Source organism: Papaver somniferum, chromosome 11 (assembly GCF_003573695.1).
Source record: "Papaver somniferum cultivar HN1 chromosome 11, ASM357369v1, whole genome shotgun sequence".
Lineage (NCBI taxonomy): Eukaryota > Viridiplantae > Streptophyta > Magnoliopsida > Ranunculales > Papaveraceae > Papaver > Papaver somniferum.
In genome coordinates this window covers 100,611,255-100,634,866 of record NC_039368.1, presented here as the reverse complement: position 1 = coordinate 100,634,866, position 23,612 = coordinate 100,611,255, and the positions used below count along the sequence as shown (strand labels likewise).

The window sequence follows — 23,612 nt, the reverse complement described above, 5'->3', positions numbered from 1 at the left end:
ATGATGGACATCCAAATTGCCTAAAGCGGGTCATTGCTAATGATGTTGATCCAATGTGTACCAGAGAGAGGAGATGTTATTCCTCCTCATTCTTAACAGATATTCCTAAAATGAGGAGGGTATTGAGATGGGTCATCGGCATGCTGGGTATTGAAGAGGGTATAAAAATCGTAGTGGGGACACAACTGTTTGGTTGCCGTATTTGAAGTGATTGATTATTTTTGATGGGACATACATACTATGCAGGTGTTGGGTATTGAGGAGGGAAAGCCGAACTAATCATTCGGCATCGAGACAGGTTGAGCCGAAGAGTGTTCTCCTTGTTCCCACCAAGGACGCTGAGGCGGTCAGGCCACGCCAACGGGTTATGATGGCCGCAGCACTCACGGTCGTTCCAGGTGGCATGCTCACCACCAGGGCGGATTAAAATCCCGCTCGAACATACCTTAAACCCAATGGCAATATGGGATCAAAAAGGTTTTATTATTCGGGTATTGAGGAGGGTATAAAAATCGTAGCGGGGACACAGCTGTTTGGTTGCCGCATTTGAAGTGATTGATTATTTTTGATGTTATTTCTTAATCGAAGCCATTTTTCTTCTCTTTTTTTTTAAAAAAAAAATGTGGGGAAATGTGTCGCATGATATACCCTTTGCGATTTTTCTTTTCTTCTTTTTGTGCGCGGGATTATATGTACGTCACATTTCCTTACTGTTTTATGTTAAATTATCTTTACCAGAATAAAAATAAAGTAAAAATGAGAATGTATTCCTTACAACAATTATTTTCAAATAAATAGAGCGTACATAGATTACATATAATTTGTCTGTCATGTGTGGTGACCTATCCGAAAGTCTAAGTAAAATTAATTTTTGATATATATATATATTTACCTAACACTTATCCATTCTTATAGTGCTCATTGCTGCTTTTTGAGGGACAAAAACTTTAAGTGAACCGAGAAATAAACGACTAAAAAGCGCCACGCAATACATAGGCCCTGCTAAACTCTTGAGGGACAGGGCCCATTAGGAACCACAATATTCTAAAAATGTGTGAGAGAAGGGTTTTTATTTTTGTTATTTTTTTGGCGATTCGTTTGGAATGAGTGTTTGAGGGATCATATTGCACAGATCGATGTTCCATGTTTTGATGTTTATTGTAGGGAGGCTACATTCTTTTTGGGAAGGGGTGATCAACCGATGGGTGGATGGAAGATTTGGTATCACCCGCATCCAATCCATTAAAATGACGGGTTTTAAAAATGCACCCACGTCTAATCCATTACTCGATGAATTTGATACCCGCGGGTGAGCAGGTGAACCAAGTGGATACAGGTGGATTGGCGGATTTCAAAACATAACTACAAAAAATTGATGTTAATGTACTTATATAATTACCTAGCTAAATCTCTAACCAGTAAAACAATACTTCAAAACCCTGATAAAATGCACTATCTGCTTGATTCTACATCAGTGAGCTCATAAACTCATACTAAAAGGGAATTTTCTATAACAATAGGCAAGTCATCACACACTAATGAGCTCACAGACTCTAATTCGCATTTTTCTTTTCCTGAGTTCTCCGTCGAACAAAGGACTAACATGTCTCACATTAATCTAAAAGAAAAAATGCTATACTCTACCATGTCTGAATAGGAGAACTGTTGAATGCCAAGCTCGATGGTAAAAACCCTGCACTTTTAGATTGAAGTCCCAGCAACTTCCAATGGGAAAAGAACTATAAGAATATGTTGCCACTGAATATACTTTAAATTCAAATAGGTTATCGATGATTCTCGGCGCAACCTTAGAGAATTATATCTTTAAGTGATAAAAACTTTGCATCCTCCCTAATGTGTGAGGATTTATAACTATCTTTCGCTCCGGGTGTCCAACAGGTGGGTGATGTTCCACTCGCGTCTAACCTGTGAAAATGACCGGTTTAAGAAATATGTCCACGTCTAATCTGCTAAATCGCGAGATGGATGTCCACCTGCTAAATTCCGGATTGGGCCGGGTAAATCCACGGATATGGACGTTTTGCTCACCTCTACTTTTGGGTGCACATAGCTTTTTACCTTCCAAGTTGTTGGACAAATACGATGTACAATTTGGATTAATTTGGAGAGATACATCCATAATGGGAATGGTTGTGTTGTTTCAAAACAGATTTTTGGAGTTCCCTAATATTTGGGAAGGTCAAACAACATATATAATGAAAGTTCAAAACATCTTAAATTCTCCCTCAACAACATTCTTTCTCTCGACGGGTAGATCTTCTCACATGTAAGATTTTTATTGAATTCTCAATGATGTGATCAAATGTTTGGTAACAATATTGAATCCTACAGTTCTTCGTTGTTTTATCAGTTATGAGCATTACGCACCAATTTTTGTTTCTCCGTTATCCAGTGATTTTTTGAAATATGATATTCCAAGTCTTAAAGTAGGATTTCGAAAAATCCATGAGTATGAGTGAGATATATATACGACTACGATGTTAAAGAAAAGGTTTGTGGATCCTGCACATAGAAACTAAAGGCAACATATCGGGTGGAATCTTTGGGTAGTGGAATTTTTTTTTTCTGGCACTACATTTGTCTTTGGTAACATTTGTTTAATTTGAATGGATATCAGAATAATTTATCCTAATATGGAACTGTGTCGAACCAAACCCCACCAGGTCTTTGTAATTTTGTTTAGTAGTCTACAAGGTTCTTATTTTTAATATGTTTATTAAATTTTATGACAGTTAAACGAAACATCGCTACCCGTATAGATCATTCCTGGAAAGTTAATGCTTTTTGCAGCTCAAAAAATCAATAGGTCGTCAAGGAAATGAAGTATAATTCATTAAAAGAAAGTGATTTTGCTTAAATTAACAACGCCAAGAGGTTCAAAATCATATAAGGGAAGATAAAATCTATAAAAAAAATATATTCTCATTAACGATGCAGGATATTTAGTTGCAAAAAAGAAATGAACGATCTTGACGTCATTTTACTGCTCCGATTAAATGGGTAAGAAATGTATTACCTATGGCCCATGCTAAAAAAAAACTATTGCCATGTTAAAAAAATATTAAAATAATATCTATTGTCTGGAACAAAATGATTTCGGATAAAAATAGTAAGGATTAAGGAAATTGGAAACTTTGTAAATTTAGATAATAACTCATTTGGAAATTAATCTCCTTATAAAAGATTTGGTGTCTTTGGGGTACTTATCTAGAGATTTCCTTTTATTTTTTCTTACGAATATATTTGTTTGTTAGGAAGGTTCTTTAGAATTCACAAATAGTTACAAATTTTCCTTTTAGTAAATGTTTTGGTTCTTATGGTTTTGCAGTTTTACACTTATGCTACCATTTTCTTGCTTGCAAGTTTTTCAGAACAGAGAATAATTTGTTTTACTTGATGTGTTATTGTGAAAAGTGACCCTTATTAATGGTTAAGTAACAAACTGATGAAGACTACTATTAACACGCTGCATCACTCAATTAATCAGTTTTGTCCAGAATATTTTCAAACTGATCATAGGATAATCAATCTTCTAATCATCCTTTGCGTGGCATGGGATTAATACTACCATATGAATTAGTACTTTGGTGTTATAAATCTTGTGGGTATCAGGTAATAAATTTCAATAGCCGTGTGGGATTTTTTTCCATGTAAACATAGATCTTTCTTACCGTAAATACAAATTAGGGTTGCTCAGTTTAAGGCTGAATTCTACTCCTCAAAACCCTAACTGAACAGAGCTCATGTTTTGCATGAAATGCTATTAACGAACAAAATATCGATTTTTTAACCAAGATATCTTCAGAATCTAACCAAAATTTTAAAAAAATCCGAGACACGGAAAAAAAATAAAGTACATTAAACACTAATTATCCTCTATATATAAAAACCGAATGTAAGCGATCTTTATCACATGATGAAGCTAGAAAAACTTCGTAACAGATACAGATATGTTATTACCTACATGCAGTAATAAAAAAACAACAACAAACACGTGACGTATTAAAAAGAAAAAAGAAAAGCAAAAGAAATACAAATTCACGAAAAGAAGAATATAGAAGACTTACAGAACAATATGAGAAGGCAAAGTATACTTATATCTACCTTGAAGAACTTCACGTCAATCAAAACCAAAAAACTGACATACAAAAACAAAAAGGAAACCATAGGAAAAAGAGGTGTAAATTCGATAAGGATGGTATGGTTTTATTCAACCAACCAAAAGAAGTTTAAAGAGAAGAAATAATTTAATTTTTCCTTGCTTAAGAACATGTTTACTATTTTCAATCAATTATTTATTGTTCGCAGAGCTAAAAAAGTAATAAAATTTTATTTACTATCAATCAACAATTTTGACTTGTGCTTTAGAGTTTTTTTTTGTTCAACAATGGCTTAACATAGGTAATTCTTGTTATATACATATATATGTGCAAATTTAAAAATTGCAACAGAGCAGACCATTGATGTGTTGTGTGCAGTAATATATAGTTGGATTTTCATTTAGTTGTCCATCTGTTGGAAGCCAATAATTATGATACTCTTCACCAAGGCAAACATGGAACTAAATAACGATAAGAGAAAGTCATTTTTCATTGCATTGTCCTCGTTTGAGTTTATAGTTTTATATTTTTTTTTGAAAAAGAGGGTAAAAAAGTTTATTAAAAAGAAAATTAAAAATAAAAAACAGAATACAAGGGAAAGCCCCAAAAACTCCCTCCCCATGCCAAAATTAAAAATTAAAATTAGTTAATTTGAGTTCATATTTGTATTAGCGTTTTTTTGTTCAATTTATTTTCTTGCATACTCACTGATTTTTGTAATATTATTCTATATAGATAAAGGGCATCTGATGTTCCACAAGCAATAAAAAAGACCCGTGCATCGCACGGGCGAAAAACTAATAAAATAAAAAAGACAGTGAAATCTCAAAATCTGGATAAGAAAATGGATAAAGGGTTAAGAGGGAAGACCACCTTTAAAATGGGAACTTGAGCTTTGAGAAGGAAGGAAATTCATTAAAAAAATGGAAGCAATTCCTCATTCAGTAGTGGTTTCCCGCCATTTCTCTCAAAACTCTACTTTAAATCGAAGCTTCAGCAAACAGAAAAGTGCGATTAAATCGACCAAATTTTGCTCTTCTTTGACTGGTTCGAGTGTTTCAATCGGAAACTCTTCAAAGAATCTTTTCACGGTAAACATCATACAACTATTTTTTCATCCATTTGAGAAAATCTTCAGCAGTAACAGTTCGATTTTTCTTCATTTGGGTTTACTGTTTTTGAAATTTACAGAGAGAGATATGGGGTTGGGTGAATTCAAAGAGCAGCACAACCATTAAAAGAGCAGAGCGCGGTGTTGTTAAGGCAGAAATGTTTGGGCAGCTAACAAGTGGACTTGAATCAGCATGGAACAAACTTAAAGGGGAAGGTTAGGTTTTTTGAATGGATATTTGAGTGAATTTTTGTGTGTTTTATCATTTGCATTTCATGTTAATAAGTTGGTTTTTTATTATGTATTTAGAGGTTTTGACTAAGGATAATATCGTCGAACCTATGCGAGAAATTAGGAGAGCTTTACTTGAAGCAGATGTAAGTATGATTGAATAATATTATACATTTCAGTATTAATTGGGTTTCCCTTGAATCAGAAATGGGAGAATTTAATTTTTTTTACTTTGCTGATAGGTAAGTTTGCCAGTAGTAAGAAGGTTTGTACAAGCTGTAAGTGAACAAGCTGTTGGTGTTGGGTTGATTCGCGGGGTTAAACCAGATCAACAATTAGTCAAGGTATGTTCATCAGCTTTTCCTTGGATTATATATACCGGTGAGGTGATCAAGTCACAGTGTTGTTTTGATACAAACTAGAGTGTCGAACACTTAACAGTCTAAGCTTGTGAACAAATTCTAGGGTGTTAAAATGAAGGCTTGAGCCTACTCATAGTGGTTACAGCCATAGGTTTAGTCCTTGCTGATCCACACTAAATGAATACTTTTTTTTTTTTGCTTGAGAAGTTAGTAAAGTTTTTTTTTGCTAGCTCATTTGGATGTTATTTGACTTGTGCTGGTATTACAGCTTTTAGTGTCTACTTTTGGTCTGTGTAGATAGTACACAGTGAGCTTGTGAAACTGATGGGTGGAGAGGTATCTGAGCTGAATTTTGCGAAATCTGGGACGACTGTGATACTATTGGCAGGTCTACAAGGTGTCGGCAAGACAACTGTCTGTGCAAAGTTATCCTATTATCTTAAGAAACAGGTTTGATCATTATGGTATCTGTTTTGGTTGTTAGGTACTGTTTGTTAATCTTACTAACTTGGTAGTTTTGGCATTGATTATAGGGAAAGAGTTCCATGCTGGTTGCTGCAGATGTGTACAGGCCCGCTGCTATCGACCAACTTGTTATATTGGGTGAACAGGTAAAGAGGATTCTCATAATTCCTTTTCTTTAAGAGAATGAGATGAGAAGTGCAAATTTTCATATAGTTTTTGCATTACGGAAGAAGGAGCTCGAGTTTGTTTATAGTTGACCCGGTCTAAAAATTCTTCTTAACGCATTCTTATTTTCAATTTTAAGCTTATGACAGGTAGGTGTGCCTGTTTATACAGCTGGAAATGACGTAAAGCCATCCGAGATAGCTCGACGAGGTCTAGAAGAGGCCAACAAGAAGAAGATGGATGTAGTCATAGTTGACACTGCCGGAAGACTTCAGGTTCGTATATTCTGATGTCCGTTCTCTGATGAAAAGTCGATCTTGAATGCATCATGGTACCTGACAGTTAAATTGTTATTAGATAGACAAATCTATGATGGAAGAATTGAAGGAAGTGAAGCGGGCATTGAACCCCACAGAAGTATTGCTCGTGGTAGACGCCATGACAGGGCAAGAAGCAGCAGGTATACAGAATTCTGTTTTACCTCACACTGGATGAACTACATAGTGGTCGTGACTTATAAACTCTTGAGGAAATCATTGCAGCCTTGGTCACAACATTCAATCTCGAGATAGGTATTACTGGTGCTATACTCACAAAGCTTGATGGTGATTCAAGAGGTGGAGCTGCTCTGAGTGTTAGAGAGGTTGATAATCAGACTAGAAGTTCCTTGCTTCACTAGATTCTACTTTTTTTTGGTTGAAATATACAGAAATGACTTTGCTTTGATATAGTTCAAAATGTTCATAAATTTAATATTTTTGGGGTGGATTGACAGGTATCAGGAAAGCCAATCAAGCTAGTAGGGCGAGGAGAACGTATGGAAGATCTGGAACCTTTCTATCCAGATCGTATGGCTGGACGTATTTTAGGAATGGGTGATGTTCTGTCATTTGTTGAGAAGGCACAAGAAGTTGTGAGTTCCCATCAATTCTTTCACCTATCCGTTTAAGAGAAAAACTGTTGGGTGGTTTTTAAATGCATTATTCTCTGACCAGATGAAACAAGAAGATGCCGAGGAATTGCAAAAAAAAATTATGAGTGCAAAGTTTGACTTCAATGACTTTCTAAAGCAAACACGTTCAGTTGCCCGGATGGGTTCTATGACGCGTGTAATGGGAATGATTCCAGGCATGGGAAAGGTACAACTACCTAATTTCCTTATTTCATATGCATTTCTTTAATAGTTGGTTGCTCTCCTACTTCTGGTTTTATGAAAAAGTAATAGTAGCTGGTTTCTGGCCTGTTTTCATTAGATGTTTGACACATGACACTAATACGTAGTGAGAAATAGTTCTTCAACAACCTAGTTTGACCCCTATAGTTTAGTAGGCTGAGAAAGGTCCCACCATAAGCTTCTTACCTTTTTTATGAAACAGGTGACTCCTGCCCAAATTCGAGATGCTGAGAAGAGCTTGAAGATAATGGAATCTATGATTGAAGTCATGACACCTGGTTGGTAACTTCACTCTTGTCTCAAAGGAATTGTTATAATTAGAAACCCTTAATAGCATGGCGTAGTACTTCATGACCTATAAACCTTGTGCAATTTGTTTAGAAGAAGAATCTGTTATCAAAAATTTAAATGTACAAGAACAACTTGATGGCGATTGTTAATCAGCTTGTTGTAATTTGCAGAGGAAAGAGAAAAGCCTGAACTGCTAGCGGAATCCCCTGCGCTGAGAAAGAGAATCGCCAAAGATTCTGGTAAAACAGAGCAACAAGTAAGTAAATGTCTAATACTAGTTTGTTGTTCCTTACAACTAATGCAATTAGTCACACAGTCTAATTATGTTCCAAAGTAGTAGAAGTTTCACTGTAAGATGTGTAAAAAGAAGTATTTGATGTGCAGTTGAACTTATGAAGTTTTAAATTATCCAGGTAAGTCAGCTCGTTGCTCAGCTTTTCCAAATGCGTATCCGCATGAAAAATCTAATGGGAGTCATGGAAGGTCAAGAAGGATCCATTCCTGCACTGAGTGGCCTTGAAGAAGCACTAAAAGCTGAAACAAAGGTAACATTAAACACACATTCTATACAGAAATAAAAGACATAAGAATCATCTACAGAACTATAGATAGCAGTACAGCCCTTTCGTCATTCCTAGGAGGTAAATCCGAGGCATGGGTGGCTATTAGATTTCTTTTTTCGTGACCGGTTTTTAGCTTGTTGGTGAAGAAGCGCCTGATGTGGAGGTTAAACACATTGAGATGTTGGAGTCCTGTGTCAGTTGTGTGGTTCTAAGAGATTGCCCTCCTCGGGAATGTCTGAAATCTTTTAGGATATGCTTTAAAACCTGTATTAAAAACAAAAATATTGACTATTCACACCGTTTAGATGATGATATTCATTCTTGGACGATTAGCATGATTAGAATATGATTTCCTGACAAAATCCCTCTCATATGCTCAATGTGTCAGGCACCCCCTGGTACTGCAAGAAGGAAGAGGAAATCAGACTCTAGGAAACAATTTGCAGGTACATCAGACACAAGGCCAAGCCCACGGGGTTTCGGATCCAAATGATAGCTAAACCATCAAAGGGTAAAACTACTAAAACACCATGATCCTACAATGACGAGTGCTCCTCCAGCCTGCCGCTGGATCAGGATGAATCAACATTTTTGATTGTATATCTCAGTACGTCACACGTAAGAAAGAGTGGCCGGAAATTGTTTTGTACCAGAACTTCCTCTTGTAATTTGTAAGTCACGGATGAATGCTTTCAGACTCACATGACATGATACAGAACTTGCATTTTCTATCACTCACTACAGTAATCTGTTTAGGTTTGTGCCTCCAAATCAAAACTATTTTTGTGACTTTTTTTCTTTTTTGTTGTCGACTTTCTCTATTTTTTGCTTCAACTAATTATCCCCTCAACACTTACAATACTACCCTCGAGTCGACCTCGGGGATATTTTCATGTACACCCAAGGCCCAAGACAGAACATAGACTTCATTCCGGGAATATACAGTAAAGGTCACTTTCGACTTTCCAAAGATTCCACATGTGTTGGCATATCCAACGGTCCATAAGCATTCTAAAGATTTCTTGAGATAATGTAAACACGTGGTAATCGGTGGTAACCGGCATGTGTCTATTTACATGGCTTTTCCTTTTCTTCTCATTTCACCGTAACAATCTCAACAGCAAAGAAGAAGAACAGTTCAACTTCGCAACCATTAAACCCTTTCTAGGAAGCTATCAATTTCTCTACTGTTCAAGATGTCAAACCCAGAGCCAGTAATAAGTGATGGAGCTGCAGATGCCAAATTTCCTGAAGCTGATGTAGAAGCAGAATTGCATCCAGGCAACACTGATGGCAGTCTGCAGGAGGATTCTGTCTCTGCACAACTAACTACCTCTAAGGAAATCAAGGTAATGAAATTCAAGTTAATAATCCTATCATGATTTAGTGATTATTTTTTTAGTATTATTGGATTTTTAGAAATTGATTGGATGGTGATTGATTAGGAACAAGCTGAGGTGGAGGGGAAGAAAGACGAAGGGAAGAAAGAGGATGCAATACATAAGGTGACATCTACTGTTATCATCTCCGGTGTGATTGTAGCAGTGATTGGAGCCATTTTTGCAGTGGCCAAGAAATTGAGAGAGAATTAAAGAAAGAAAATCTTCTCCTGACATTCATTCTTCTGTTACTTTTAATGGTGTTTTTTTTAATTGGATGATGACTATTGTTGTTCTTATGGTAGAATTTGTAGTGTTTTTTTTTTTTTTTTTCAAGTACTCACCAGATTTCCTTAATTTTAAGTTGGTTTTAATTGTAACAAAAGTAAGATGCACCCTCTGTCTCACTTGAATATCCTCTAGTGAATGCATGGCTCATTCATCCAGACTCCAGATTTATCAATAGCATGATTTGGGGTACACAACTCCTTTCTTAGTGGTACCGAACAATGTAATAGACTGTTAAATTAACCAAGCTGATTAAAACATCCATGCAGTGATTTCTCACCTAAAGCTTCAATAACCCAGTCATTCACATGGGTAGTGGGTTTCAAAAGCAGTCCCATATATTTAGCTTACAAAACTTACGAATCATAAATTACAGCGACTTTTTCCCCTGATGTACCAGTTAGATTAGAGTAGAACTCAGTGTAGAAAACAGTGACCAGCGGAAGTAAAACCTTGCTTCTTTTCTTCAACTCAGCCTTGGTCCTCGTTGTTGTCTCTATGCGCTTCCATTCAGGTACCAACCGAGAGCGGCGCATGAAGTGCCAACCGCAGCATATATTGCGTAGTTTCGGTATACCCCTGATGTAGTGGAAGAGGTTGAGCCAACACTAAGCTTAGCATCAGATGCTGATTCTGCAGCTTCGATTCCAGTAGTTGATGCTAGCTGTTCTTCTGGCTTAGAACCCTGTAAAGAAATAAACATGTATCAGAATTGTGTTTCAAGCTGCCTAATGAGGGTTCTGTTACTTTCAGAACTAGAACCCATTAAAGCATAGACTCCTCAGCAAAATATAAACAAGTTGAGGAATGTTAACAATTTTAATGTAAAGTGTCCTATGAAGAAACAGAATATGATATGCTTACCTTGTGTGCAAGCTTCTCCAACTTCTCCTTCTCAATTTTCTAAAGAGCAGTCAGAGGAAATGTTTCAATAAGACAGTGGAGACAGGAAATGCAAGATTACTGCCAAGACAATAAAGATGACTATCAAGTTTATACCTAATATCTGGAAGCTTACAAATATAATGCATCCTATTGCAGATCTTTTTCATCGGTAACTTAAAATGTAGAAGAGTTTGGACCTCAGCTTGCCGGTATTACCAATGAGCTGAGTGGATTATACCAAATAACAACATTATTTAACACCGTTACATATATCTTGTATAGATATTCATACATATGAGAGTAGAATACTAATTTGTAGTAGATACAATTGACAAAGAAAGTGCATGACACATACACAAGCTGAATACTCTGAACAAAGTATGAATCGTGACTTAAAAGTGGATACCCCTACAAGCATATTCTTACATGAGTCCTTAAGTCAACCAAATCCAAATAGATAAAGCCTAGAGAAATCAAATTGCTAACCAATATCAGTCAACAAAAAATCATTCATCAAATAATCACTAAGTACATGGTATAATTCATGAGTGACCACTTCGAAATGAAGTTATATATGCTTTGATCCTTACTTATATGACCAGAACAGATTCTTACAAGCGTGTTCATCTTTGTGAGGAATAGCCCTCTTGTCATGATATCAGAACCTGGCTATGACTTATTAGACAGCCATTTGACTTGGGACTGCTACAACAATAAACCCTTAGGACAACTCTAAGCCCAAGCTATTCGTATGCTAACAAAGATCCAAACTCCTATGATGAAAGTCACACAGAGAATCTTTAGAGATACCACAAATATTAACAGGATTTTTCACAGTACGCATTCCATCCATTCCCAAACCACACAAATATAGGATTTTACTCGGGTAAAAAATGACCATCAATAATTAACAGACAAAGATAAAGTTAGAAGACTAATCATCACATAACAAAACAATGCTGATAGGAAATGTAAAAAATCTTTAAAGCAATTCACTAGTAAGAGTTATGAAAACACACACAAAATCACCAAAATAAGAGCTGAAAGTGCCAAGAAAATAATAAACAAAAACTTATAATATGGGTTGGACCCGGGAGGTTTTGCCATTTCCTTACTTAGGGATACCTGCAGGGTCACCTTTTGAAGTAAGATTCACTGGGAACCAGTAAGTGAGAGGACTAGAAGAAGTTAAAGTCACGAGGCTGGAAGAGGGTTATCAATCATCAAGAGTGTTCTTATTATTACAGGTATGGAGGTCCTCAAGTGAAAAACGGGTACTCTAGAGGGTAGTGGCGAGGCAGAAGTATGGTGCTGACAAAAATGGGTGGGATGCAACTGTGTCAAGGTTGCTTTATGGCAGAAAAGTGTGGAGACGAATCACCAATAGACTAGAGAAGTTTCAAAAAGGGATGCAGTACAAGGTGGGGAAGGAGTACATGGTCAAATTTTGGCAAGATGGGTAGGGATCCTAGGGAAGCTCCTCTACAGATCACTTTCCCTAATCATTTTAAAGTTTCCAGTTTTTATATGAGCGTCTTGGTTTATGAGTTTTATCACGTCAATCCTGATGGACTGTAGTTTGGAATCAATTATACAAGACAAGTGACACATACAAAGATAGAAAAAGAAGCTGCTACAATTTTAGAAATTTAGATAAAAACAAGGGTTAATAATGAAGATGAGTCGAGAAGATGGAAGTGGGAGAAGCATGGGGTGTTTAGAGTAAAGCCTTGCTATACGATTCTTTCTAAAGAAATGGTCTTACAGTCTTTCTTAAGGAGTCAGGATGGAATTTTGATGTACCACAATTCCATCTTAACTCAAGACAGCCTACAAAGGTCCTCGAGGGACACTGTGAACAACTTAGAAATTGTCGATCATTTGTTCATAACTGCAGCATCAGCCAGTGGGATGTGTAGTGCAGCCATCACTCAGGTGTTCAGAGAAATCGATACCTTACAAAGCAGCAATCTTCTACTGGGCAATTCCTTTAAGAACACTTGGGGGAGTCCATTTTTCGGGCTATGGCATATCAGGAGAGATTGTGGGAATTTAAAGCTAAAATTAAACAAAATTTAGAGGTAACAAATGTTCAAGAACCTAATAAGAGAAGATGAATAACCATTAAAATATTGCAGAAACACACCTTAATGTAAATGTTCTCAGCAGCTTTTTCTTCCTCGCTAAGAATTTTACCACCACCTGTAGAAAACCTTCTAGAAACAGATCTCCCTAACATTCTCATTGCCATTTTTTTCCAATTGATGATGGTTGCTTTCACCGGACGGAGTCAAGGGGGTAGGATTCGAGTATGAAATTGGGATATTTTTGTACCCTCGTTATTCTTTTAATACGAAAGGATATTTCATTTTTTAATCAAACTGTAACACAGTTTCTCATGAATAAATTAACCTTAAGCTACTCTGGAGAATCAAACTCTCGCCGACGGTTTGAAAAACGGGTCACACGGCCAGGTCACTGGCAATCTGGCTTTTGGCGTGACCGTTATAAAAAAAAAAAAACGTCTTTATAACGGGTTTTGACTGGTGTGAACATATTTTTCACAAAAAACACGTTTTTCGTACGCTTTTCTTTTGACAGTTAAATGAAAAACGAAATTCCTATATATATATTTTTAGTGTTTCAAAAATGTGATAAAATTCGTGACGGTAATTATAGCCACTAAAATTTTGTCAACAACAATTATGCAATACATGCTAAGTAATGTGAAGAAAAAATCAAACGACCATCAATTCGATTAACAATAATGTTTCAAAAGAAATGTTTGTGATTTTGTCGTCAACATAAGCAAGTGCATAACCTAGTTAGGTAGACTTGTCCCTTTATTTTGTCTCATCATAAATTTTAATAAAGTAGTGGACTTGATTCACTTGAAGTTTTAAACTGATCCAATTGGGTGAGGTAATGAACAACATGTCGCATCCTTTTGTTACTTTTTCTTTTCATTTTCCCTTTTTTAACAAATAAAATCATTGTTGTACTATTGCTTTTTTTCTTTCTCTTCTTTATGTTTCCCATTAAAAACACAAGAAGGTATACTGATGTAGAAGACGAGCATTCAATAGCTCTACTTCTTCGATGGAGAAATACTTTCCTTTCTCTGAGTTTTAAAATTTTCAAGTTTCAACTACATGTTTAAGAGGTAATTTTAAGATTTTTATTAGGATATACCGCTAAATTTATTGTTTGTTGATATGTTGTTTACTTATTAGAAAATTTGATTTTTTTTCTTCGTGATACCGGAAGATGATCCCGATGTCGAATGTTATTTTTGGATTGTAAATTTGAACTATACAACTAACTTCTTATTTAAACATTTAAGTTATGGAGTAGTTGCCCTTTTTTATTTTCCCATATTATTCAACATGTTCCCAGGATTTCACTATACCAAAATTAGTGATTAGCAATGGCGGGTGGCAGTCGTAAAGCAGGGAGGAAACGATTCAGCGCTATTGCATAAGTCAATGTTGTAACTTTTTGCGATGGATACATTGTTGTTGCAAATTTTCGTGGCAACAGTTCCAAACTGTTGCAACGTAAAAAAATTACAACTGCGTGAAAAAGTTGTGAAATTAGATGGTCGTTGTTAGAGCGATGCTCGGTCAAACTCGCAAGCGTTGCTATCTCAAGCTTGTTTGTCAAGTTTATTTGATCAAAACTATATACTTGATTTCTAGTCTACTTATAACTATGTCTCGGATTAGGATATAAGTGTGTATTTGAGCTTTAGACTTCACGACGTTCACCAATTGAAGAAGAAGATCTACTGAAGAACTTGGAGAAAATTTATCAACAAAAGGTATGTGGAGACTAAAACTTATCTATCACTCAGAAGTCTATTCTATTCTATCTTCTAGAGAGACTAAGTCGTATAGCTATATAGACTTTTACGTTATATACATTTGAAATTTTGAGTCGAGTTTATCTCGTTTATATATTTCTCGAAACGTGTTGGAAGCTGTTAGCTTTAGCTTAATTTTCAACATGATCGTGTGAAAATTACCTTGAAAATCTTACATGATTTGTGTGAGAATCATTTGATGCTAACTACGGATATTTCGTATTGATAGATTAATCACTTGAAAATTACTTGAAGCTAGTGGTGTGTGTAAGATTAACATTTTGTCTTCTAAGGATGTTTCAATGATTAAATCAGAATTTAGAATTACTACCAATTTCTGGATATAACATAGGTTGTATACTTTGTATGCGAACTGCGAAGCTCTAGTTCAGGTCCGGAACTCATGTTTGCGAACGGGTTTAACTGTCAAAGGTCTGGAACTGTGGTTTCCGAACAGTGTTTACGAACGGCTAGACAAGGCCAAGTCCGGAACTGTGGTTCGCGTACTATGTTTGCGATCACAGTGGTTAGGTTCTAAAATTGGTAAGTATGAAATTCATACTCATGAACTCAGGTTTGTTTGCGAACTAAAGTCCCTGGAACTTTAATGAAATAAGGTATGTGAACTTGTTTTGCAAACCGTGGCATTATGTTCATGAATCGGTTCTTGTATAGTACTTTGTACAACTACAAACCAAACCGAATATGTTTCAAATGGTTCATATATATTTCTATGAGATGATGAACATTTGAACAACTCTCTTGAAACACATTTAGATTCATTTGATTATCTATCATGATTGATAAATCATCATATTTGATCTAGAAGTGTTAAATGAATATGGATAAGCTATAAGTGTTCATGTGGCTAACTTCGGTTAACTATTATTGAGCCAACGGTTATACACGTTTAGGTACGGTTCATCCATATCTAAATATAGGTATATTTCATTTGTGTATATCAAGCGAATACCATGTAACAGTGGAGATTGATTGCTTAGTTTCTAAGCAGACTTAGCTTGAATCTTAAATCAGGAGTTCATCTAACGGTGAATATCAATTGCTTTGTTACTAAGCTATCTTATCTTTGATTGTAGGCAACCCTGATTTGAAAGACTATATACTAGAGAACTCTAGCATCTGGGAAACCTAATCCCGACACTCTCGTGTGTCTTAGTTGCAAACTAGAGTCGATTCTCCATTAACCTAGGGTTTTTCAAAACCATTATTAGGTTAACAACTTGAAGACTTCATTTGGGATTCGTGAAGCCGGATCCAACTATTTTCTCTGTAGTTGCATATTTTGATCTTACTTTTTCTATCGTATTGCGTTTAATCTTCTCTAAGATTTTCTCGAGATTTATTTACGACAGGTAAGATATAAAAAGTAATCACAATAGTTCTTCGTCTCAGACTCTTGTGATTTCGCAATAACTTTTAATGTTAATCAGTTAGGTTATTGTGATCTAATATTTCTAAGATCTCTTCGGGAGTATAAGACCGGATCATTAGTTGAGTTTCCTGTTGACCTTGATTTATCTAAAGACTGAAACAACAACTAGAATAGACTTATATGTGGGAGACATATTTGTTTATAAGTATTCGACTTTGGTTCGTAGCAACTCTTAGTTGTGGGTGAGATCAGCTAAGGGAATCACATACGTAGAGTCCTGCTGGGATTCAAGAGGCGTAAGGAACGCGACTGTACCTTAATCGGTGTGAGACTTGGATAGGGATCAACTACATTCCAGTCCGAAGTTAACTTGTAGTAGGCTAGAGTCTATAGCGGCTTAATACAGTGTGGTGTTCAAATCTGGACTAGGTCCCGGGGTTTTTCTGCATTTGTCGTTTCCTCGTTAACAAAATTTCCGGTGTACGTGTTATTTCTTTTCCGCATTAAATTTTGTTATGTAATTGAAATATCACAGGTTTTGCATAGTTCAATCATAGTTGATAAATCCAACCTTGTTTGTTGGATAGGACTTGATTGAAACTCGAACATTGGTCTTTGGTACTATCCGAGTTATTCTCATATCAATCAGTCTCACGAATTTCTATCTAGTTGATTTATTGATTGTATTGAGAAAGAGATAAAGCTCTTTGATATCTTTCTTGATTGAGTCTCACTTTTAAGTTGGTGCTCTGGGAATTATATTGGAGTTTAATTCATACATATTTCCGAACGAAATATTGGGTGTCGTTGTTATACTCCCGCGTTTTCAGTCGCAACAGTTGTGAAAGTGCGGATGCGGAATTTTTGCAACAGCTTACTGCAGTCGCGAAATTTTTCCAACGTCAAAAAAATAGTGGTTCTTACCTGATCAAAACCTACCTTGCGCTACTTTGGAGAATCAACTCTTGCCCAGGGTTTGAAAAACGGGTCGCACGACTCGGGTCACAGGCACTAGGCGTGGTCGTCATAACGCGTTTTGATGGGTGTGAGTACGTTTCGGAAAAAAGAAGAAGTAGTATTTAGGAAAAAACACGTAACTTTTATAACGCGTTTTGATGAGTGTGAACATATTTGGTGCAAAAATCGCGGTATTTAGGAAAAATGCATAACGAGCGTTATAACGGTTAAATAGAAAATTTAAAAAAATTATGATCTGAAATTCCTATCTAAGGATTATAGCATGCGTGAATGTTGTTACTAAGTTTTTCTTTTTTTCTTTTTTCCTTTTTAATTTTTTTAATTTTTTTAGTATTTTTACTATACAAATTTGCGAAATGTGATAAAATTTGTGTCTGTAAATTATTGCCATTAAAATTTTGTCGATGGCAATTATGCAATACATGCATTAGTAATGTGAAGAGAAATAATTAAACAATCATCAATTCGATTAACAATAATGTTTCAAAAAAATACTTGCAATTTTGTCATAAACACTAGAATATGACATGTGTCGTAATGATCCGGGATTGTTTTGGACGTTATACCCCATACGACACAATAATGTTCTCTTATTATTAGTTTTTGCAATATTTAGTGATAAAGTTCTCGTTTTCTATTTTATAACGATGGTTTCCTGAACATCGTTTTTAATATTCGGTTCCTCATAATACATATTTTTTTCATGCACTTTTATTTTTTCCACTTTATATATCGACTCTTTGGTGCTTGTCACTTTGTATATAAATTCGGAAAATGGGTCATTTGTCTAAATATTTTTAAATCACGGTTCAAATGGACGAGTAAAAAATAGTTTGGGTGAAATGGCCAAAAAAGAAAAATAGTAAAGATGAAACTGGTTTCATCCTAGCTTAAATTTAAAAAATAGCAAGGATCAAACTGGATACATCCTGTGTAAATTAAAAATAAGAAAAAATATTTGAAAATGGGCACGATATAACTGGTTACATCCTGCCTATTTTTACATTTTTGTCCATTTAAACAGTATCAAAATCTAACTGTCCATTTTACCCAGAAATTGTTGATTTTGATCTTTTTAACCAATTTTGTGATATAAATTTTGATATAGAGTCTACACCCAGAGAAAACAAAAAACAAATGTCCGAACTACTACGCATAGATTATCTCGATATGACCATGTTGCAATAAAATAGTCATAGAACCTATGTCGTAAATTAATTAGTTTAATGATTGTTGCAGCTTGATGATACAAATTAAAATTGCAATCCGTTTTGAACCGTTGAATGACAAATCAACAACCATAAGGCCCAAGATGAAATCCCCTCTCCTTTTAAGGTAAGGAATATAATACCAAAGCTTCATTCTTCTTAGCGGTCAAATATCTCAAAATTAAAATAGAAGCGTCCGATTTTCAAAGACAAAGTTGGTGACAAATATATCCGACCAAATTGTGTACTTACAGTTTACAGGGCTTTTGTGCTGGTTTACATACTTTTGCCACCTTCTTTGGTTTTTAGCCAAATTATTACAATCCTTCAAGGATGCTCAACTCACGTGAGATGATGTTCACATGGATTTTTATGAAGTGAGGTCCGAGGATACTACAGTGGCACCATGATGTCCATGGCGGTATTCAATAGAGATAATTCTGCTGATACACTTGCTTCTTTGGCGTTGGTCAAACTACAGTCTCAGAATCCCATCGAAATTAACAAACTGGATTGCAGTTTGCTAACAGGTGAGGGTCTTAGACGTGATATGATCACATGGTTAAAACACTCACGCTATTTAGTTTTAGGCTGGGTTTGAGCTCTGCAACTCCAAGCAATCAAGAGCACACAAATTTAGCAGGCAAATGAATAAATCCACTTTTTATCATTAACGGTAATGTCAAATGCAGAACATTTTTGTTTCATGATTCGATTACTTTAAAATCGTCAAAGTAAGACGAAAGGTTTTCTGAAGGAGAAATAAATTTCGCTATAAATTGAACTTTCCTAGTCTATACGTCCTAAAGAGCTAAAACACAGTAACTAAATTTGGACCATTACCGGGAGCCCTTCATTCTCTACTCCACCACGATACCTGAAATGTAAAATGAGAGATAGCGAGTGCCATTTAAATCTACCTGATTGAAACCATCTAATCAGAAAGGGTCATACCCAAACAAAATCACTCAACTATTGTAGAGGTATTCCATTAATGTGGCATATCTGAGACATTTGGTTTCCTTAGATAAATACCCATCAATATTTCTGAGAAAACACAAAAAAGGAACACAACCTGTTTAGTACATTATGGATTCAATAGTTGGATTATGGACCCAGCCATATATGGCCAAATAATCTGGATAATGACTGAAGATTGCACGAAAATGCAGAAAAGGTCACAAAGGAATGTATATGGCGAATTAAAAAAAAAGGGAGACAGCCTAAACCTGGGAAAGAAACGTCCATAAGACAAATTATTGAGAAGCCTTGAGTAAACAATAATTAATGAAATATTACCCATTTATGCAAATTTCTACCGCCCAAAATTGTTTACTTTTAGTATATGTGCCTCTTCCGTTTGATATGGCGAAAGTTAAGGACTTCTTCTAGCACACCATAAAAGGGAAAATGATTAAAGATCCCTGTGAGTCTCAACTCGAGGATACCAAGGCCTGTAAAGTAAAACTAAAATAATGATTATAAAATGGATGTGCAAAGACTAAAGAGATGAATTAAAAAATGATCACAAACATTTGAATTCATCCATTTCAGAACCATAAGACTACCTTATTACTAACAAATAGTAAGAATCAGACAAAAATCAGATTCTTAGACCATTATATTCGCATCACAATTAACTAACGGGTGAAACAAATGTGAAGGACAGAAGAATGCGATCTGGAAGAAAAACTCAGTTTTATCCCAATGAGCAAACAATGCATTTTTCCCTTGTGTGAGATATGCTGAGATATATTCCCGACTTAGAAATATATTTATTCCTCTAGCGTCCTGGATATGCAATATGTTCTTCTCGCCAAAAAAAAAATGGTTGTGGAGATCCTGTATATGCAAAAAAGGATACATAGATGATGGTACTACTGCCGCCTTCTGCAGATAGGTTCATCTTCTCTCTGAGCATAGGTCATACGTATCCTAAAGGCGGATAAATAGGTAGAACTGCACATTCATATACAAATATTTTAGTATCCAGGCATGGTAGGTGGTCGAGTATTTGATTAATTGACTAACAATGAATAGGACACCAAAGAATATATGATATTTTAGACAACTGATCAGATATTTTGCATTTTTAAGTATCAGAGGCTGGTTGCATACAGTTGCGTTACCAAGAACCTCCAATAAAGAACCTCTCAAATAGCCGTGGAAGTTACCTTTTCATAGCATACCAAAATAGTCGAACCACTAAATCAGTCTTGGATGGCATTTCACCGATCAACAGAGAACAATATCGACATATTTATTTAAAAGCTAACAAAACAAAGGATTTTCAGTGTATTCCAAACTAGTTAAGGAGAAACCAAGCATCGCTGACACGTTCTCACAATGAAAACTAAAAATATAAATGTTCCTGTATTCAAAAGGATAATGATGAAGACGAAAAAACTAAACACAAACATTGTTGACACACTGCACTTATACGGTTACTTATAAATAAAGTGTTGAGATGGTTGCATGATATATATGAACTTATATATGTCATTCAAAAGAGTACCTAGAGAACGTATATTAACTCCATATAGTCCTGAAAGTCTCAAAGTCCAAACAGATTGTCCAATAGAGCACGTGTTGTATTTAGTTCATAAATCTCAAAATCAAAGTCAAAGAAAAAGAAATAAAGAAAAACTTGAAATTAGAAAACTGAAGTGAAAACATTAGAAGCCCAAATTGAAGAAGTAATTACACCCACCTACAACTCGAATATGTATGTAGGTTGCATCTGTATAGGCTTATTAAGCTAAACACAGTTGGTTCATATAAGGAATACGATAGTCACTGACCCCAACAGAAATTTACATCCATACTTTAAATGCAAACTACACATCGAATGAAGTAGGAAGAGATTCCCCAGTAAGTGCCAAACACTACAAAATGAAATACAAATACGTGTTGTAAATCAAGGCACGACAAAGATTTAGAAAAATGATACTCGTCAATCCAAATAAATTAATAAATATTAACAATTAGTGTGATCAGTCTATAACACACTCTCTAAAAACATTTTGCACACACTCAGTGTTTGGATGATCGTGAAAAATCTGTGCACACACTGTCAAAAGGAGTTTTCATTCATTTGTAAGTAGTCAGAAGGATGCACCCAATGTTCTAAGAGGTCAAAATCAAGAGCAACAAACAATTCCAAGGTGTCTAGGGTTAATGTCGAAAAATGTGACTGGACCTAACACCACCGGTTTTTGTATTTCCAAAGGGTCTGATCTACTTTCATAAGAACAATCTGGATGCGCCTGCTTCTTTTATGTCTTCACCAAAGCGTTCCAGGTAGCTAAGGCTCAAACAGGTTTATTAGAAGATCAAGTCAAAAGTTGCAGAATCACCACCTCCTAAGATTTTCAAAAATACGGTACATATACATGTTCTCTGTCCACCTAATGATAAGGGTGTGAAGGTTATAATTCAATCTAGTAACTAAGAAGTTTTGTGACCGAGAGTGTCCCTGATATAACTTAGTTGTAACACATAAAATTAATGAACCATCATTAGAAGTAACAAAACTCCAAATTTAAACTTTGGATAATTGACCGCCACCACCACCACTGCCACTTATTCACTTATTCATCTATAAGCTGATGTTAACTTGGTTGAGGCATAAAAACAAACATTTACAATGCAACAGTGTATTATGGAAGAACAAAGCCTAAACTCCTTCTAAAATCTAATTGAAATAAGGGGTTACCAAGAAAAATAACGACGACCCGTATTTGATTGTGTATTTTCATTTGTTTTCTTTGACATTGATAACTTCAATTTACGAAGTAGCACCCCTGGATATAGGCAAATGAGAATCGCTTCAATTGGTTGTGCAGTTCATGGATTTGTAACTTTTCTAGCTTCTCTTTCAACTTCTTCCATGTTATATACTACCAGAAGCTATAATTTCCACTGAATGATCATGTTTTATTCGTAATACCACAAAAGATTATAAAGAATTTGTTCGTAATACCACAAAAGATTATAAAGAATTTGTTCGTAATACCACAAAAGATTATAAAGAATAAAGATAAAGAGAACGTAGATATGTGGTAGTTAGGGGATTGTATTACCTGAAACTCGGAGAATTTGAGGATGATGAATTATTATTTTTTAACTCCATAATTTTTCTTCTTGCATAACTGATGAATCAATCAGAATCAACACAAAACTATGGTAAGCTTTCACAATTCAAAAATACCTTCAAAATCAACTTAAAAAACACCTGACATAATTATACCTGGGATTTGCGTCTCCGATGAAGAGAAACGACTTTACTCTTTGGTTTATATGGACGCTAACTGGGCTTTACTTCTACATGGACGTTTCATTTCATCAGTGAAAAGAAGAGAAACGCCTTGCAACATTGAATAAAAATTTATTATTGAATTACTTGCATACGTTGAATTACTCGCAGACGTTGGATCTGGGCGTAGAACAGGGGTGTTTTCTAAGCCACGATTTATCTATTGCACTTTCCTACGTTTTCAAAGCAATATGAACCATTGATAGACTTAATAAGCCCATCCAGAACTATCAGATCGGAAAAAATACATTTGTTTTTGTAAGATAGATAAGAAAGTGCATGACCTAATTAGATAGACTTGTACCTTTATTTGTCTCATCCTAAGTTTTATTAAAGCAGTGGACTTGATTCACTCGAAGATTCAAGTTGATCCAATTGGGTAAGGTGATGAACAACATGTCGCATCCTTTTGTTACTTTTTCTTTTGATTTTCCCTTATTTAAAAAATAAAATCGTTATTGTACTATTATTATTTTTCTTTTCTCTTCTTTATGTTTGCCCATTAAAAACACAAGAATATCTACTGATGTAGTAGACAAGCATTAGATAGCATTGCTTTTTCCTTGGAGAATTTCTTTCCTTTCTTTGAGTTTTGAAATTTTCAAGTTTCAACTTTCAACTTCAAGTTTGAGAGGTAATTTGAAGATTTTTATTAGAGTTTTCATTTAAACTAAGTATTTACCTGTTAACTTCACTGTTTGTTGATATGTTGTTTACTTATTAGCAAATTTGATTTTTTTTCTTCATGATACCGGATGATGATCCTGATGTCGAATGTTAATTTTGGATTGTAAAATTGAACTATACAACTACTTTCTTAT

General features: G+C 35.3%; 2 protein-coding genes and 1 long non-coding RNA gene across 7 annotated transcripts; 1 reads left to right on the top strand and 2 right to left on the bottom strand.

Annotated features, from left to right (window-relative positions):
* The first annotated feature begins 4,968 nt into the window (after positions 1–4,968).
* Positions 4,969–10,308, top strand: LOC113320244 (signal recognition particle 54 kDa protein, chloroplastic-like). Its single transcript, XM_026568169.1, has 16 exons — positions 4,969–5,212; positions 5,313–5,448; positions 5,542–5,609; positions 5,706–5,807; positions 6,123–6,275; positions 6,359–6,436; positions 6,605–6,730; positions 6,813–6,915; positions 6,998–7,098; positions 7,231–7,368; positions 7,451–7,594; positions 7,832–7,907; positions 8,091–8,176; positions 8,334–8,465; positions 8,872–9,832; positions 9,929–10,308. Exons 1-15 carry the CDS (start codon positions 5,045–5,047, stop codon positions 8,974–8,976), a joined length of 1,716 nt encoding a protein of 571 aa, XP_026423954.1. The 5' UTR covers positions 4,969–5,044; the 3' UTR covers positions 8,977–9,832; positions 9,929–10,308.
* LOC113320245 (uncharacterized protein At2g27730, mitochondrial-like) lies at positions 10,179–13,514 on the bottom strand. The gene is made up of 3 exons (XM_026568170.1): positions 13,182–13,514; positions 11,015–11,053; positions 10,179–10,835 (listed from the first exon to the last, which is right to left on the bottom strand). Exons 1-3 carry the CDS (start codon positions 13,284–13,286, stop codon positions 10,647–10,649), a joined length of 333 nt encoding a protein of 110 aa, XP_026423955.1. The 5' UTR covers positions 13,287–13,514; the 3' UTR covers positions 10,179–10,646.
* A 5,610-nt stretch (positions 13,515–19,124) lies between these two features.
* LOC113320591 lies at positions 19,125–22,864 on the bottom strand. 5 transcript variants are annotated; one of them, XR_003346197.1, is made up of 6 exons: positions 22,726–22,864; positions 22,559–22,627; positions 20,045–20,435; positions 19,776–19,930; positions 19,450–19,523; positions 19,125–19,353 (listed from the first exon to the last, which is right to left on the bottom strand). It is a non-coding gene; the product is annotated as an uncharacterized LOC113320591 (long non-coding RNA). The 5 variants fall into 5 exon arrangements; XR_003346194.1 differs by having other exon boundaries at positions 19,450–19,930; XR_003346195.1 differs by having other exon boundaries at positions 19,125–19,523.
* Between the last annotated feature and the right edge of the window lie 748 nt (positions 22,865–23,612).

Bases quoted from the DNA above. Each gene is read 5' to 3' on its own strand.
- LOC113320244 (XM_026568169.1), top strand. From the start codon at position 5,045: ATGGAAGCAATTCCTCATTCAGTAGTGGTTTCCCGCCATTTCTCTCAA. The intron at 5,449-5,541 runs GTTAGGTTTTTT...TTATGTATTTAG, and splicing joins GAACAAACTTAAAGGGGAAG to AGGTTTTGACTAAGGATAAT. The intron at 5,808-6,122 runs GTATGTTCATCA...TGGTCTGTGTAG, and splicing joins CAGATCAACAATTAGTCAAG to ATAGTACACAGTGAGCTTGT.
- LOC113320245 (XM_026568170.1), bottom strand. From the start codon at position 13,286: ATGGCAATGAGAATGTTAGGGAGATCTGTTTCTAGAAGGTTTTCTACA. The intron at 11,054-13,181 runs GTGTGTTTCTGC...ACTGCTCTTTAG, and splicing joins CTGAGAACATTTACATTAAG to AAAATTGAGAAGGAGAAGTT. The intron at 10,836-11,014 runs GTAAGCATATCA...ATTTCTTTACAG, and splicing joins TGGAGAAGCTTGCACACAAG to GGTTCTAAGCCAGAAGAACA.